This window comes from Leptodactylus fuscus, chromosome 2 (assembly GCF_031893055.1).
Source record: "Leptodactylus fuscus isolate aLepFus1 chromosome 2, aLepFus1.hap2, whole genome shotgun sequence".
In the NCBI taxonomy this organism is placed as follows: Eukaryota; Metazoa; Chordata; class Amphibia; order Anura; family Leptodactylidae; genus Leptodactylus; species Leptodactylus fuscus.
Genome location: NC_134266.1, coordinates 149,378,054 through 149,396,561, shown reverse-complemented (window position 1 = coordinate 149,396,561; position 18,508 = coordinate 149,378,054). Strand labels below are relative to the sequence as shown.

General features: G+C 43.9%; 1 protein-coding gene across 2 annotated transcripts in view; it reads left to right on the top strand.

The window, feature by feature from the left end:
* Positions 1-18,508, top strand: part of TMEM132E (transmembrane protein 132E) — a 391,321-nt gene that overhangs the window by 341,944 nt on the left and 30,869 nt on the right. For both annotated transcript variants that reach the window (XM_075264860.1, XM_075264861.1), the window contains exon 6: positions 17,426-17,631. In XM_075264860.1, coding sequence (XP_075120961.1) covers positions 17,426-17,631 — 206 coding nt within the window. The remainder of the gene's footprint in view (positions 1-17,425; positions 17,632-18,508) is intronic.

Genomic DNA, 18,508 nt, shown 5'->3' with positions numbered 1-18,508 from the left:
CTTGACTGTAGGGATGGTATTCTTGGGATCGTATGCAGTGCCATCCAGTCTCCAAATGTCACGTGTGTGGTTGGCACCAAAGATCTCGATCTTGGTCTCATCAGACCAGAGAACCTTGAACCAGTCTGTCTCAGAGTCCTCCAAGTGATCATGAGCAAACTGTAGACGAGCCTTGACATGATGCTTTGAAAGTAAAGGTACCTTACGGGCTTGTCTGGAACGGAGACCATTGCGGTGGAGTACGTTACTTATGGTATTGACTGAAACCAATGTCCCCACTGCCATGAGATCTTCCCGGAGCTCCTTCCTTGTTGTCCTTGGGTTAGCCTTGACTCTTCAGACAAGCCTGGCCTCGGCACAGGAGGAAACTTTCAAAGGTTGTCCAGGCCGTGGAAGGCTAACAGTAGTTCCATAAGCCTTCCACTTCCGGATGATGCTCCCAACAGTGGAGACAGGTAGGCCCAACTCCTTGGAAAGGGTTTTGTACCCCTTGCCAGCCTTGTGACCCTCCACGATCTTGTCTCTGATGGCCTTGGAATGCTCCTTTGTCTTTCCCATGTTGAGCATGTATGAGTGCTGTTCACAAGTTTGGGGAGGGTCTTAAATAGTCAGAAAAGGCTGGAAAAAGAGATAATTAATCCAAACATGTGAAGCTCATTGTTCTTTGTGCCTGAACTACTTCTTAATACTTTAGGGGAACCAAACAGAATTCTGGTGGTTTGAGGGGTTGAATAATAAATGACCCTCTGAATAAACTTTTCACAATTTAAAAAAAAAATTAAACAAAGAAATAACATTCTTTTTTGCTGCAGTGCATTTCACACTTCCAGGCTGATCTACAGTCCAAATGTCACAATGCCAAGTTAATTCCGAATGTGTAAACCTGCTAAATCTGCAGGGGGTTGAATACTACTTGTAGGCACTGTATATTTATGAAGGAAAGCCATATATGGACTGTAGTCATTTCGAAAACATAGAGTAATGTATGGGGCATCTATGATGGTTTCCAAAACATAGAGTAATTCGATACATTTGGAAAGTTGTCCATACTTCTGATAAACAAAATGCACAACAATTGGTAACAAAGTATTCTGACATTGAATATTTGTGCTGTTTTATGCGATCTTGAATATTCGCTGTTATAATACTTTTGTTAGCAATTCTTGCAAATTTTATTCAACTGAAAAACAATATCTCAATTAGGTAGTTGAACATGTTCCTCCTCAACGTACAGGAGGTAAACATATACAGATGCTTAAGCAACAGGAGGCCTTCTGGATTCATAGGCTACAGATCCTTGAACCCAGACGTCTCAACCGAGAATATGAAATTACTAGTTTTCTGTGAATAAGTTGTCTAATCAGGTTGTTTATTTTTCTTGTATACACGTTAATGTTTATACTATTATATGATATTATTATTTATGATATTTGTCCTTCAGCATCCTTTGCGGTGGTTTGTTTTCCTTAAATATTTTCTTCCTCCTCTTCACCTTAGCAGTGTATCCTTGGCTCATGTGGATATCCATGTTTTCAGGCTATATTTAATTTGTCTAGCTTAGTGCTATACATATATTCCTTTGATCCTTCTGATACATTACCATTCATACAATTTCTGAGTTAGCAATACACATATACTCCTTTTATCCTTCTGACATTTTACCGTTCATACACTTCCTTTTGCTTCAATTTTTCCAGCTTCTCAACTTTATCCCTACTCATTATACATGAGTAACCCAATACACAGATATCAGTCCATGTTAGCTTTTTCATGTTATCTCCATTTCCGGTTTTCCTACCCTCTCCCTCTATTTAGATACACATTCTACAGTGTTACTTTTTATCCCTACCCATTATGTACACATAACCCATTACATAGATAAGAGTCCATAGGGTCATGCTGAAGGATGTTGCAGGTAGCAGATCACTCTCCACAGTGTCTCCAGACACTGTCCCGTCTGTCACATGTGCTCAGTGTGAACCTACTTTCATCTGTGAAGAGCACAGGGCTCCAGTGGCAAAGTTGCCAATCCTGGGGTTCTGTGGCAAATGCCAATCATCCTGCACGGTGTTGGGCTGTGAGCACAACCCCCATCTTTGGACGTCGGGCTCTCATACCATCCTCATGGAGTTGGTTTCTAACTGTGCAGACACATGCACATTTGTGGCCTACTGGAGGTCATTTTGCAGGGCTCTGGCAGTGCTCCTCCTGTTCCTCCTTGCACAAAGGCAGAGGTAGCAATCCTGCTGATGGGTTGTTGCCCTCCTACGGCCCCCTCCACATCTCCTAGTGTACTGGCCTGTCTCCTGGTAGTGCCTCCAGCCTCTGGACACTACGCTGACAGACACAGCTAACCTTCTTACCACAGCTCGTATTGATGTGCCATCCTAGATGAGCTACACTACCTAAGCCACTTGTGTGGGTTGTAGAGTCTGTCTCATGCAATCATGAGTTTAAAAGCTCAACCAACATTCAAAAGTGACCAAAACATAAACCAGAAAGCATTGGTACTGAGATGTGGTCTGTGGTTCCCACCTGCAGAACCACTCCTTTATTAAGTGTGTCAGTTGCACAACAGCATGTGAAATTGTCAATCAGTGTTGCTTGGAGTTACATTGTGTTGCTTAAAGGTCCATTCACATGGAGGAAAATGATGAGGAATTTGGTGTGGAATTTTCCACGCTGGAAAAAAAATCCTCCCATTGATTTCAGTGGGTTCTGCTAGCTTTTTTTTCCACTGGTGGAAAATTCCTCTAGTGGAAAAAAGCTAGCAGAACACATTGAAAACAATGAGAGGCTTTTTTTTTTTTTTTTTTTGGTGTTATTTATACAAAATAATATAATTAAAATGTTGTACATTATTTCCAGTTGGAGGATTATATTAAAATCACGTGCTCGCATTAATATGAAGGATTGCTGAAGTGTATTTAATTACCGTATATACTCAAGTATAAGCAGACTTTTTCAGCACATTTTTCATGCTGAATAAGCTCTCCTCGGCTTATATACGAGTCAGGGTCCACAGAGCACAGACAACTGGAAGGATCTGGAAGGGGGAGGTCCTTTAGTGCTGCTGCTCTGTGATTGGCTTGTCATGAGGTCACGTGACTGTGATGTCATCAAAGGTCCTGTAGCCACTGGTATGTAACATCTGCAGATAAGGTTGAGTCTAAATCCTAGTAGCTCTGCCCACACCATAGTGCGATCACATGTTCATGACGTCATCAGAGGTCCTTTAGCACGCTAGGATTTAGCATCTACCCTGCAGATGAGTGGCCAGGATTCATTGTGTCTTATGGAAGATGTCTGTTGTATGGAGGAGAGGAAGCTATAGTAAAGTGACACACACAGGTCCCTTCCTTTAGTTACTCTGCCTATTAATGTCAGGTATTTGGGGTTATTAATTTAGTTTCAGTAACTCCATGTGCCTCACATTAATAGCAGTTAACCCCATCATGTCCCTCATATTATCCCCTGTGTGCCCCATATAAGGGTTAGTAAAATGTGAGACACATGAGGGTACTAATGAAGGACCTTAATTAAGAAGATACCTAATTATTACCTCCATATGTCCCACATATCAGTAACTCTTATGTGAGGCACACAGGGGGTTAATGTGAGGGACATGATGGGGTTAACTGCTATTACTATGAGGCACATGGAGTTACTAAGCTGTAATGCACATGACCAGACTTTTTATCTGCAATGGTGGATTCCCCCCCTCGGCTTATACTCGAGTCAATAAGTTTTCCCAGTATTTTGTGGTAAAATTAGGGGTCTCGGCTTATATTCGGGTCGGCTTATACTCGAGTATAACAGCTCAAAGGCACCACTTCTATATTTTTATGTTACTCTAGACAAAACCATTTAACCAGCATATCAGTAGCACGATGAACATACTTGACTGGCACAATTTTGTCCTATATGATCCTTACTAGTAGCAATTTACATGCCGCTTGTCTGCCTTTGCTTTGAGGGTGTTACAAGAAAAGACCACTCTGGGGCCACACAGTAGCTCAGTGGTTAGCACTGCAGCCTTGCAGCGCTGGAGTCCTGGTGTTCAAATCCCGCCAAGGGCATAAAACCATCTGCAAGGAGTTTGTATGTTCTCCCTGTGTTTGCATGGATTTCCATCCCATATTCCAAAAAAGACATACTGATAGGGAAAAATGTACATTGTGAGCTCTAATCTACATAAAAAAAGAAAAAAAAAAAAGACCTCTCTATATGCATGCACATTATGGAGATGAGACAATTCTAAAGCTAGGTGGAAAAGGGTAATTCTGGAGTTGTTCTAGATTTGGCCTTAGACTTTATACCTAGGTAAGAAAGGCCTTATTGCTGCACTGCAAAAGTAACAGGTGTACACTCAATGTTGTGGTAACTGGACCTTTCATATATCAGTATATACACTGTACAAGGTCCATAAAAAGGTTACATGTCTTGTCTGTACGAAGAACTGACCCATCAAACACTATTGAGATGTATCAGTATGTTACCTACAAGTGATCAATAGTAATAAAGCTATTAGCGACATAAAAAAACAAGTCTTATAACCACCCTGTAAAAAGCAATAGATAGCATTTCCAAAAGAGAAGGGTTGGAGGAGCCAAAAAGTTGAAAATGCCATATATTTGTGAACTTGCAATTCATGTGTATAAGTACTACTGTATCCATGGAGAGCATCATGTCACCATAAATGCTCTCCTCGGCTGTCACAAGCATTCACAGTTGAGCCAATCTAATTTATAAAACCTCAGTTCAATATTCCTAGTATCTAACATATAATTGTCCAGCCCCTTTTTCTTCTGTCCTGCTGCATATCCTCTACAGTATAGCACGCAGCCAAAGATATATTCTTTGAATTTAATAATCTCTGCGGACAATGCCTTGTACAGACTTCACATACATTGTTCTTATCAAAGTGCATGGTGCTGCAGAGACAAAGGAAAGTATATCCCTCTGGTTTGATCACGAAACTCTGTGCTCTTGTCATATGTCTCTTCAGAAAAAAAATCAGTCATTTCGTAAGGATACTGTAGGCTTGTATAAAATGGAATGAATTAGAAGTGAATTCAGCCTGGACTACTGTACTTCTAATTTCTGCATTACATTAAGAAGATTGGCACTTTAATAACAACAATTTAATGATACAGCTGCTAACAAGCTTCATGCTACATATACCCACAGTGAATGAAAGCTTTTTCCATTTATTGTTATTTCTGTTACATTTTAAGTGCAGCAAATATAATATTGTAGCTGTCGTTTTCTTAACTATATCAATTTCTATGAATTATAAAGTACTAGAGGGATGACCCGGCTTCGCACGGGTATATTACATGTTATGTTTGTGTAGTGGCCTCATAAGAATTGTCCAATTTTGCACTGGTGTATTTTGTATGTTGTTTGTGTGTTTGTCCATAAGCGTCATGTGATTATGTGTATCTCATTTTGGATATCAGTGAAAAACCTGTGATCAGTTGTTATGGATACCTGGAGTAAAGCTGTATCTAATCCTTCCCCATGCAGTACTGTGTTTAGACGCAAGTATCTAATCCTTGTTGGTGTGGTACTGTGTACAGATGTGTGTATCTAATCCTCCCCCGTGTGGCATTGTGTGAAGAGGCACGTATCTAATCCTCCGGTAAATGAAACTGTGTGCAGACGTACATATCTAATCTTACAGCATGTGGTACTATGTGCAGACGCGTGTATCTAATCCTCTGGTGTGTGGTACTGTGTGCAGACAGGTGTATCTAATCCCTGGCGTGAGGTACTGTGTGCAGATGCACGTATCTAATCCTCCCCCGTGTGGTACTGTGTGCTGAGATGCGTATCTAATTATCTGGCATGTGGTACTGTGTGCAGATGCATGTATCTAATCCTCCAAAGTGTGGTACTGTATTCAGACTAGAGATGAGCGAACAGTGTTCTATCGAACACATGTTCGATCGGATATCAGGGTGTTCGCCATGTTCGAATCGAATCGAACACCGCGTGGTAAAGTGCGCCAAAATTCGATTCCCCTCCCACCTTCCCTGGCGCCTTTTTTGCACCAATAACAGCGCAGGGGAGGTGGGACAGGAACTACGACACCGGGGGCATTGAAAAAAATTGGAAAAAGTCATTGGCTGCCGAAATCAGGTGACCTCCATTTTAGACGAATAGTGGATTTCAAATCCGGGTCATATGAGAATGTGAACTTTGTGACTAAGAGACAGGGATAGCTGTACAGGCAGGGATAGCTAGGGATTAGAGATGAGCGAACACTAAAATGTTCGAGGTTCGAAATTCGATTCGAACAGCCGCTCACTGTTCGAGTGTTCGAATGGGTTTCGAACCCCATTATAGTCTATGGGGAACATAAACTCGTTAAGGGGGAAACCCAAATTCGTGTCTGGAGGGTCACCAAGTCCACTATGACACCCCAGGAAATGATACCAACACCCTGGAATGACACTGGGACAGCAGGGGAAGCATGTCTGGGGGCATAAAAGTCACTTTATTTCATGGAAATCCCTGTCAGTTTGCGATTTTCGCAAGCTAACTTTTCCCCATAGAAATGCATTGGCCAGTGCTGATTGGCCAGAGTACGGAACTCGACCAATCAGCGCTGGCTCTGCTGGAGGAGGCGGAGTCTAAGATAGCTCCACACCAGTCTCCATTCAGGTCCGACCTTAGACTCCGCCTCCTCCGGCAGAGCCAGCGCTGATTGGCCGAAGGCTGGCCAATGCATTCCTATGCGAATGCAGACTTAGCAGTGCTGAGTCAGTTTTGCTCAACTACACATCTGATGCACACTCGGCACTGCTACATCAGATGTAGCAATCTGATGTAGCAGAGCCGAGGGTGCACTAGAACCCCTGTGCAAACTCAGTTCACGCTAATAGAATGCATTGGCCAGCGCTGATTGGCCAATGCATTCTATTAGCCCGATGAAGTAGAGCTGAATGTGTGTGCTAAGCACACACATTCAGCACTGCTTCATCAAGCCAATACAATGCATTAGCCAGTGCTGATTGGCCAGAGTACGGAATTCGGCCAATCAGCGCTGGCTCTGCTGGAGGAGGCGGAGTCTAAGATCGCTCCACACCAGTCTCCATTCAGGTCCGACCTTAGACTCCGCCTCCTCCGGCAGAGCCAGCGCTGATTGGCCGAAGGCTGGCCAATGCATTCCTATGCGAATGCAGACTTAGCAGTGCTGAGTCAGTTTTGCTCAACTACACATCTGATGCACACTCGGCACTGCTACATCAGATGTAGCAATCTGATGTAGCAGAGCCGAGGGTGCACTAGAACCCCTGTGCAAACTCAGTTCACGCTAATAGAATGCATTGGCCAGCGCTGATTGGCCAATGCATTCTATTAGCCCGATGAAGTAGAGCTGAATGTGTGTGCTAAGCACACACATTCAGCACTGCTTCATCAAGCCAATACAATGCATTAGCCAGTGCTGATTGGCCAGAGTACGGAATTCGGCCAATCAGCGCTGGCCAATGCATTCTATTAGCCCGATGAAGTAGAGCTGAATGTGTGTGCTAAGCACACACATTCAGCACTGCTTCATCAAGCCAATACAATGCATTAGCCAGTGCTGATTGGCCAGAGTACGGAATTCGGCCAATCAGCGCTGGCTCTGCTGGAGGAGGCGGAGTCTAAGGTCGGACCTGAATGGAGACTGGTGTGGAGCGATCTTAGACTCCGCCTCCTCCAGCAGAGCCAGCGCTGATTGGCCGAATTCCGTACTCTGGCCAATCAGCACTGGCTAATGCATTGTATTGGCGTGATGAAGCAGTGCTGAATGTGTGTGCTTAGCACACACATTCAGCTCTACTTCATCGGGCTAATAGAATGCATTGGCCAGCGCTGATTGGCCGAATTCCGTACTCTGGCCAATCAGTGCTGGCCAATGCATTCTATTAGCTTGATGAAGCAGAGTGTGCACAAGGGTTCAAGCGCACCCTCGGCTCTGATGTAGCAGAGCCGAGGCTGCACAAGGGTTCAAGCGCACCCTCGGCTCTGATGTAGGAGAGCCGAGGGTGCACTTGAACCCTTGTGCAGCCTCGGCTCTGCTACATCAGAGCCGAGGGTGCGCTTGAACCCTTGTGCACACTCTGCTTCATCAAGCTAATAGAATGCATTGGCCAGCGCTGATTGGCCAATGTATTCTATTAGCCTGATGAAGTAGAGCTGAATGTGTGTGCTAAGCACACACATTCAGCTCTACTTCATCGGGCTAATAGAATGCATTGGCCAGCGCTGATTGGCCAGAGTACGGAACTCGACCAATCAGCGCTGGCTCTGCTGGAGGAGGCGGAGTCTAAGATCGCTCCACACCAGTCTCCATTCAGGTCCGACCTTAGACTCCGCCTCCTCCAGCAGAGCCAGCGCTGATTGGCCGAATTCCGTACTCTGGCCAATCAGCACTGGCTAATGCATTGTATTGGCGTGATGAAGCAGTGCTGAATGTGTGTGCTTAGCACACACATTCAGCTCTACTTCATCGGGCTAATAGAATGCATTGGCCAATCAGCGCTGGCCAATGCATTCTATTAGCGTGAACTGAGTTTGCACAGGGGTTCTAGTGCACCCTCGGCTCTGCTACATCAGATTGCTACATCTGATGTAGCAGTGCCGAGTGTGCATCAGATGTGTAGTTGAGCAAAACTGACTCAGCACTGCTAAGTCTCTGCATTCGCATAGGAATGCATTGGCCAGCCTTCGGCCAATCAGCGCTGGCTCTGCCGGAGGAGGCGGAGTCTAAGGTCGGACCTGAATGGAGACTGGTGTGGAGCGATCTTAGACTCCGCCTCCTCCAGCAGAGCCAGCGCTGATTGGTCGAGTTCCGTACTCTGGCCAATCAGCGCTGGCCAATGCATTCTATTAGCCCGATGAAGTAGAGCTGAATGTGTGTGCTTAGCACACACATTCAGCTCTACTTCATCAGGCTAATAGAATACATTGGCCAATCAGCGCTGGCCAATGCATTCTATTAGCTTGATGAAGCAGAGTGTGCACAAGGGTTCAAGCGCACCCTCGGCTCTGATGTAGCAGAGCCGAGGCTGCACAAGGGTTCAAGTGCACCCTCGGCTCTCCTACATCAGAGCCGAGGGTGCGCTTGAACCCTTGTGCAGCCTCGGCTCTGCTACATCAGAGCCGAGGGTGCGCTTGAACCCTTGTGCACACTCTGCTTCATCAAGCTAATAGAATGCATTGGCCAGCACTGATTGGCCAGAGTACGGAATTCGGCCAATCAGCGCTGGCCAATGCATCCCTATGGGAAAAAGTTTATCTCACAAAAATCACAATTACACACCCGATAGAGCCCCAAAAAGTTATTTTTAATAACATTCCCCCCTAAATAAAGGTTATCCCTAGCTATCCCTGCCTGTACAGCTATCCCTGTCTCATAGTCACAAAGTTCACATTCTCATATGACCCGGATTTGAAATCCACTATTCGTCTAAAATGGAGGTCACCTGATTTCGGCAGCCAATGACTTTTTCCAATTTTTTTCAATGCCCCCGGTGTCGTAGTTCCTGTCCCACCTCCCCTGCGCTGTTATTGGTGCAAAAAAGGCGCCAGGGAAGGTGGGAGGGGAATCGAATTTTGGCGCACTTTACCACGTGGTGTTCGATTCGATTCGAACATGGCGAACACCCTGATATCCGATCGAACATGTGTTCGATAGAACACTGTTCGCTCATCTCTACTAGGGATAACCTTTATTTAGGGGGGAATGTTATTAAAAATAACTTTTTGGGGCTCTATCGGGTGTGTAATTGTGATTTTTGTGAGATAAACTTTTTCCCATAGGGATGCATTGGCCAGCGCTGATTGGCCGAATTCCGTACTCTGGCCAATCAGCGCTGGCCAATGCATTCTATTAGCTTGATGAAGCAGAGTGTGCACAAGGGTTCAAGCGCACCCTCGGCTCTGATGTAGCAGAGCCGAGGCTGCACAAGGGTTCAAGCGCACCCTCGGCTCTGATGTAGGAGAGCCGAGGGTGCACTTGAACCCTTGTGCACCCTCAGCACTGCTACATCAGAGCCGAGGGTGCGCTTGAACCCTTGTGCACACTCTGCTTCATCAAGCTAATAGAATGCATTGGCCAGCGCTGATTGGCCAATGTATTCTATTAGCCTGATGAAGTAGAGCTGAATGTGTGTGCTAAGCACACACATTCAGCTCTACTTCATCGGGCTAATAGAATGCATTGGCCAGCGCTGATTGGCCAGAGTACGGAATTCGGCCAATCAGCGCTGGCCAATGCATTCTATTAGCCCGATGAAGTAGAGCTGAATGTGTGTGCTAAGCACACACATTCAGCACTGCTTCATCACGCCAATACAATGCATTAGCCAGTGCTGATTGGCCAGAGTACTGGCTAATAGAATGCATTGGCCAGCGCTGATTGGCCGAATTCCGTACTCTGGCCAATCAGCACTGGCTAATGCATTGTATTGGCGTGATGAAGCAGTGCTGAATGAGTGTGCTTAGCACACACATTCAGCTCTACTTCATCGGGCTAATAGAATGCATTGGCCAATCAGCGCTGGCCAATGCATTCTATTAGCGTGAACTGAGTTTGCACAGGGGTTCTAGTGCACCCTCGGCTCTGCTACATCAGATTGCTACATCTGATGTAGCAGTGCCGAGTGTGCATCAGATGTGTAGTTGAGCAAAACTGACTCAGCACTGCTAAGTCTCTGCATTCGCATAGGAATGCATTGGCCAGCCTTCGGCCAATCAGCGCTGGCTCTGCCGGAGGAGGCGGAGTCTAAGGTCGGACCTGAATGGAGACTGGTGTGGAGCGATCTTAGACTCCGCCTCCTCCAGCAGAGCCAGCGCTGATTGGTCGAGTTCCGTACTCTGGCCAATCAGCACTGGCCAATGCATTTCTATGGGGAAAAGTTAGCTTGCGAAAATCGCAAACTGACAGGGATTTCCATGAAATAAAGTGACTTTTATGCCCCCAGACATGCTTCCCCTGCTGTCCCAGTGTCATTCCAGGGTGTTGGTATCATTTCCTGGGGTGTCATAGTGGACTTGGTGACCCTCCAGACACGAATTTGGGTTTCCCCCTTAATGAGTTTATGTTCCCCATAGACTATAATGTGAGTGAGCGGCTGTTCGAATCGAATTTCGAACCTCGAACATTTTAGTGTTCGCTCATCTCTAATTCAGACGCATATATCTAATCCTCCCCTGTGTGGTATTGTGTGAAGAGGCGCGTATCTAATCCTTTGGCGTGTGGAACTGTGTGTAGACGCGCGTATCTAATCCTACAGCATGTGGTACTGTGTGCAGATGTGTGTATCTAATTTTATGGCGTGTATAACTGTGTGCAGACGTGCGTATCTAATCCTCTGGAGTGTGGAACTGTATGTAGATGTGTGTATCTAATCCTACGGCATGTGGTACTCTGTGCAGACGTGTGTATCTAATCCTATGGTGTGTACAACTGTGTGAAGACACATGTATCTAATCCTCCCCTGTGTGGTATTGTGTGAAGAGGTGCGTATCTAATCCTATGGCATGTGGTACTGTGTGTAGACGCGTGTATCCAATCCCCCGGCATGTGGTACTGTGTGTAGACGCGCGTATCTAATCCTCCTCCGTGTGGTACTGTGTGCAGACACGCGTATCTAATTCTCTGGCTTGTGGTACGGTGTCCAGAGGCATGTATCTAATCTTCCAAAGTGTGGTACTGTGTGCACACACACACGTATCTAATCCTCCCTTGTGTGGTATTGTGTGAAGAGGCGCAAATCTAATCCTTCGGTGTGTGGAACTATGTGTAGACGTGTGTATCTAATCCTATGGCATGTGGTACTGTGTGTAGACGCGCGTATCTAATCCTCCCCCGTGTGATACTGTGTGCTGAGACGCATATCTAATTCTCTGGCTTGTGATACTGTGTGCAGAGGCATGCATCTAATCCTCCAAACTGTGGTACTGTGTTCACACACACGTATCTAATCCTCCCCTGTGTGGTATTGTGTGAAGAGGCGCGTATCTAATCCTTCCGCTTGTGGAACTATGTGTAGACGCGCGTATCTAATCCTACTGCATGTGGTACTGTGTGCAGACGCGTGTATCTAATCCTATGGCGTGTACAACTGTGTGCAGACGCGCGTATCTAATCCTCTGGAGTGTGGAACTGTATGTAAACGCGTGTATCTAATCCTACGGCATGTGGTACTCTGTGCAGACGTGTGTATCTAATCCTATGGCGTGTACAAATGTGTGCAGATGCGCGTATCTAATCCTCTGGAGTGTGGAACTGTGTGTAGACGCCTGTATCTAATCCTTCGGCATGTGGAACCGTGTGCAGATGCACGTATCAAATCCTTCAGTGTGTGAAACTGTGTGCAGAAGTGCGTATTTGATCCTCTGGTTTGTGGGACTGTGTGCAGACGTGTGTATCTAATCCTCTGGCGTGTGATACTGTGTGCTGATCTGTGTATCTAATCCTCTGATGTGTGTATCTCAGTTTGGATATCAGTGTTGTATTGTGCATGTGGAGTGACCGTGTGTATTGCAGTTGGAATATGAGTGAAAGTCTTGCAGGTTTGTATTGGCTAAGGGGGGGGCACTGTGTTTGGAATGCTGTATCTCAGCAACGGTGCGTCCGAGCGAGTTGGAGTCTCGTCCTAAACCTTCCCGGATACCTGAAGTATCTCTGTACCAAATTTGGTGAAGATCGGTCTAGTCGTTTGGTTCGCATTAGAGCACAGACAGACAGACAGACAGACAGACAGACAGACAGACAGAAATTCATTTTTATAATATAGGGAGATTAAGGGCCTAAAAATTAACATAAGCCACTTTACAAATGATCCTCCATTGTAGTTGTCCAAAACTTTAGTTATGCTTTAAGCTGTAACTTCCATTTTGTTTTATTATAATTTTTTTTTTTTTTTTTTTTGCCATTTTACCAGAGAGTGTGTGGCGGCCATTTTTGTAATATACTTTACTAAACAAACTTCCTTTAAATAGAAAACAGGTTGTAAAGATGCCATTAACAGGGAGACTCTGTCTGTAGACCCGTACTCAATGCAATACATAGAGCTGGAGCATTTACCAAAGTGGAAAGGTCACTTCAAATGGCTGTATCTACAGTTGTATACCACCTAGAAAAAAATGGTTCTCTTTAAGTACTAGCTGTAACAGAATAAGAGATATCAGTAGTAGAGATGTGTGAGTAGTATTCGATCAAGTAGGTATTCGATCGAATACTACGGTATTCGAAATACTCGTACTCGATCGAGTACCACTTGCTATTCGAATGGAAAAGTTCGATGCAGAACCAGCATTGATTGGCCGAATGCTATACAGTCAGCCAATCAACGCTGGTTTTTCTCCTACCTTTAGGGCTAGTTCACACGTGGGCAAAGGGGCGGATTTTGACAGCGGATTTCGCTTCAAAATCCGCCCCTTTACAATGGTGGTCTATGTAGACCAACGGGTTTTTTTTTTCCGCTAGTGGCGGGCTGCCGCTAGCGGAGAAAAGAAACGACCTGCCCCCGGCAGCTCCCTCCTATGTCGGCTCATTCATTTGAGCCGACAGCGGAGGGAAAAGCCGCGACCATTGCGGGTTTTGACAAGAGAGAGACGCGGCTCGCCGCATCTCTCGCGGTGTCAAAACCCGCGCGGGCAGTTCACGTGTGAACTGACCCTTAGAAGTCTTCTTCGTGCTGCTTCCCCGTGGCGTCTTCCGGCTCTGAATTCACTCTGCCAGGCATCGGGCCTGGGCAGAGCCGACTGCGCATGTCCGCTTGTAGTGCGGGCATGAGTGGCAGAGTGAATTCAGAGCCGGAAGATGCCGCGGGGACGCTGCACGGAGAAGACTTCTCGGAGGATCCAGCCCTACCCTCACTCGTGGACTTGGTAAGTATAATTTGATCGAATGTTGCCTACCCCTGAAACGAGCATTTTCCCCCCATAGACTATAATAGGGTTCGATATTCGATTCGAGTAGTCAAATATTGAGGGGCTACTCGAAACAAATATCAAACCTCGAACATTTTACTGTTCGCTCATCTCTAATCACTAGTTATAAACACAGTCTGCAATGTGACTTTATATGCAGCATGAAGTGTATTAAACTCAAATTCCAGACTGTGTTCATAAGTAGTGGTATCTCAGCCTAGGTTCACACTAGTGTTCGAACTACGTTTGGGGTTTCCATCCTGAAATTCTGCATTTTTCAGGCAGGAACCCAGCAGACTCCATTTCCACAAGTAATTGCTTTATAAGCGGACCCAAATAACGGAAAATAGAACGCTAGTGTGAACCTAGCATCAGGGTGTGATATAGCCAGTACTTTAATCTTGGCATCATATGAAAGAGGAGAAACTAAGTGGTATAAAACCGAACATGCCGCCATTTGAAGTGGACATCCCCCCTTTGGTAAATGCTTCACCTCTACATATTCACAACACAAATGTGTATGTTCTTTACTTAGTAACAGCTCAGTTAGAGGGTTGATAAGGACAATGTTACAGCTTGTTTTCTCTTAGAAAAGAAGTTAGACAGATTAATAAAATATTACAAAAATTTGTCACCAAACACCCCTGACACAATAGCAAATAAAAAAGGGAGTTACACTTCAAGCAGTTCCTTGTACATTAATGTGATCGTCATGGATCATGAACATGAGGTCTTCACTTCTGTTCTGATTGGACCAGAAAGACCCAGAGAGCAGACCAGTAGAGTAGACCAGTAATGGGAGGTGCTTGGAAAGGAGATTTATGTTTATTATTTTCATTTACCACATTATCTGTTCCCTGACAGGCTTTTAAAAATGTTGAAAAAAATTACACTTGTACACTGACTACACTTATTCCCTATTCACAGGATAGATATCCTCAGCGAACACAATAATGGGGTTCCTAACCTCCCGAAGTGAATGAAGCAGTAGCTCACAACCATTTATTTTTAATGGCCTGATGAAGAAACAGTACTTGAGTACAGTGTTCCATCAGGTTATACAAGTAAATGGCTACCCTATCAAACTATGGATATAATAATACCAATAATACCAGCATAGTATAAGCATAATACCAAGTATCACACTCAATTTGAAATTCAGTAGTCACCTTTAATATTACAAAATGATGTCACATGATAAAAACATAAATGACAAACAAAGATACCGCAACACATTAAAATCAATAAAGATAATAACAGATAACTCCAACAAATTCTCTAAATTATATAATATAAATCAGCAAAGATACATACTGGGTCATTTATCCCATTCTAAATTAAATGATGTAGTATCATACTGACGCATATGCGGTGATACATGGCACTAGATAGCATCCATCGCCCACTCCAATGTGAGTTTCGAACATCTTCCTCAGGGAGTGAAGAAGTAAATAGAGTGGTGTACTGCTCACACATGTGCACTACTCACCATTTACACAGGAGACTGGGCAACTCCTGTTCTTGTGATTTCTGGGGGTCCCAATGGTTGTATTACCACCGAGTGAACTACCAGACAATTACCCAAATATTTTGCATGAGGATAACCATTGTTATTGGGCAAACCCATTTACTAAACCTGACAGAGTGTTATCTATTATTAAAGAGATTGTCCAGGATGATTTTTTTATATATATAGTAGGCCTGGGAAGGTGAAATATAATAAAAAAAACCGTATCTTTGCCTTGTGCTGCGGTGTATCCTAGCGCAGTCTGGTCCTGCTGGGGAAAGGGAGAGATTTTGGGCCCATAACTCTCTCTTCCCTCTATCATTAATGCTAGTTGTTTAGATGGAATTTTGGAAAATAATACATTAATCAGTTCTTCTGATTCATTAATACTTGGAATATATTTTACATCCTGCATGCTACTTTACATTTCCTAAATGCCTATGAGTTTTATGTCTATAAAGCTATAACCTAGACACCACAATCTTTTTAGGAACTTCATTTTCCAAAGGCACTCAAATATTTGACATGAGAGATCCCATATTTTAAGTGCTCTTCTTGTATATTTAATGACATTTTATACTACGTGAGAACTTGATGAAATGAAATATCAGGAAAGCTTTTTCATAATTCTCCGTAACATTTTGTTATGACAGCATTTATGGGTAAGTATGTTACTTCTACAGACAACAGTGTACAGTGGAATAAGGTTCATATAAAAGTCACCTTCATTAATGCAATCTTTGGAAAAGAGAACTAGTTTTTATTTTACTGGTTTTAGGATTCTTAGTTATAGGCATTTTGTCAATGGCCACTATGGGTGGGCAGGGTTTCGGCTTTGCGCTCATCAGGGAATATCAACAAATGGCCAATTACCGCTACATTCTCACACTAAGTAGCTTCAAATGTGGCTTATTTCATATGAACTTCATGTTACTCTGCTGAAATGCATAGAATAATGTGCTAGTCATTCGGGCATGCAGTTATCGATTGAAAAAAGCACAGTAGAGACCAGGGGTGAGATTCTGGTCACCCAAAGTGTTCCCTGTCCCCCTAATATAAATTATGACTCCATATATTATATGGGTTATCCATCTTTATAATATTGATGGCTATCCTTATCCTTAGGTCAACAATAATACATCTGCAGGGGTTTGAGAATTAGGACTCCAGCAGATCTTCTATTCCAAGACAGCGCAGATACCAATCATGTTAACATGCCACAACCCATGCTGTACAATGTGCTCTGCTGCATTACTTAAACCCTCCGTGCAAACGTATTTTAGCATAATACACGTGTATAGAATACACGTGTAAAAAATAACACTCCCATTGACTTCATTGAAATCTTTTACACATGTAAAAAACACATAAAAAAATGTGTCGTATTTTTGGTGCGTTTTTTTAAATGTGTAAAAGATTTCATTGAAGTCAATGGGAGTGTTATTTTTACATGTGTAGCTATACATGCGTATTATGCTAAAATACGCTCGCGTTAACTCCGTGTGCACGAGCCCTTATGCTTCAAGTGAAATTGTTTACCTGGAAAATCTTTTATCCGTGTGGTAAAGCCACATGCCAACAAACTTTTTGGTCAGGAGTCACTACATATGACTAAACCTGGAAAGAAGAGATTAGAAATAAAACTATTGCTTATTTTTTATTATTATTGGTGCTGTTTGCATTTACAAAAAGAGAAAATTCCATCTTGATAGGCAGTAAGCATTGTTGGGATGTAAATTAGATCCCTTTCTGTGGATTCTGTAACCGAACCATTGGTTGAAAACATCATAATGTGAAAATAAATATTACATTAATATGCAAAACAAGATCAAATGGAGAATGACATGGTGTCACAAGCTAAATTTTACCAATAGGAAACAAATTGCAGGTCTGGAACACACACAATACACATCATCTATTCAAGGGCAATGAATTAAATAGAATGTAGCCCTCTTATAATTCTCTCCCTCTCTTTGTTAACAGGTATCAAGTAGCTGTGATTATGTGTTTGTTAGTGGGAAAGAGACAAGGGGATCAATGAATGCACAAGCCGTCTTCACCTATGAACATCTCAGTGCACAGTTAGAAATGACTGTATGGGTACCCAAACTCCCTTTATCCATTGAACTCTCTGACTCAAAACTAAGCCAAATAAAAGGCTGGAGGATTCCAATACTACCAGACCGCAGGTAAGCACGTACATTATATATGAACATTGTACAGCTAATACAAGCCCAGCAATGAGAGAAAATAAACTTTGTTCCTAAATGACTTTTTATTGAATTGCATTTGTAGAGCTCAATCGATGTACAGAATGCTTAACAACAAAGAAATTACAAAATATGAAATATGGATATTAGACAAGAAGCAACCGCTCTTACAAATATGATAACATCCAATGTCAGGGCAATAAATGTTTTCATTTAAAAAAAACAGAGACATTTGAAAATTTGTTTTTCCTGTGAATTCTCATAAAAACCAACAAACCATATTGATATCTGTGTATCCTAAGCTGTATAGCAGTGTGGTGATGTTTGATACTCTGTCTACCAACAAGTATTTGGACACCCATGCAAATCAAGATATCTGCAGTCATGATGTATGTCACGCCTTCCACCGTTAAATAAACAAAAAGGAAACAACATTCGCATTAGTGTTTTGGCATTAGTCTCATGCAAGATGCCACAAAGTGCAGAGTTTTTTGAGAAAAGGGTAATTGTGGGGTACCACAGAAATGGTCAATCCTTAACCCCTTCCCGACATGCGCCGTAATAGTACGGCGCGTGTCGGGTCTGTAAGTATGGCGACCGCCCGGGAGCCGGGCGGCCGTCATAGTCGCCGGGTGTCTACTGCTTTAAGCAGTAGACAACCAGCTCTAATGCCTCCGATCGGTCCCCGGACCGATCGGAGGCATTAACCCCTCCGGCGCTGCTGTCAAAGGCGCCAGAGGCGCCATTTTCCCGGCGGCGCATGGGCGCCGCCATTTTGGCAGGGATCGCCGGCTCCTGGAGCATGCTCCAGGGCCGACGTCATGTTGCCATGACAGCCGGGAGCCTTGTTAAAGGC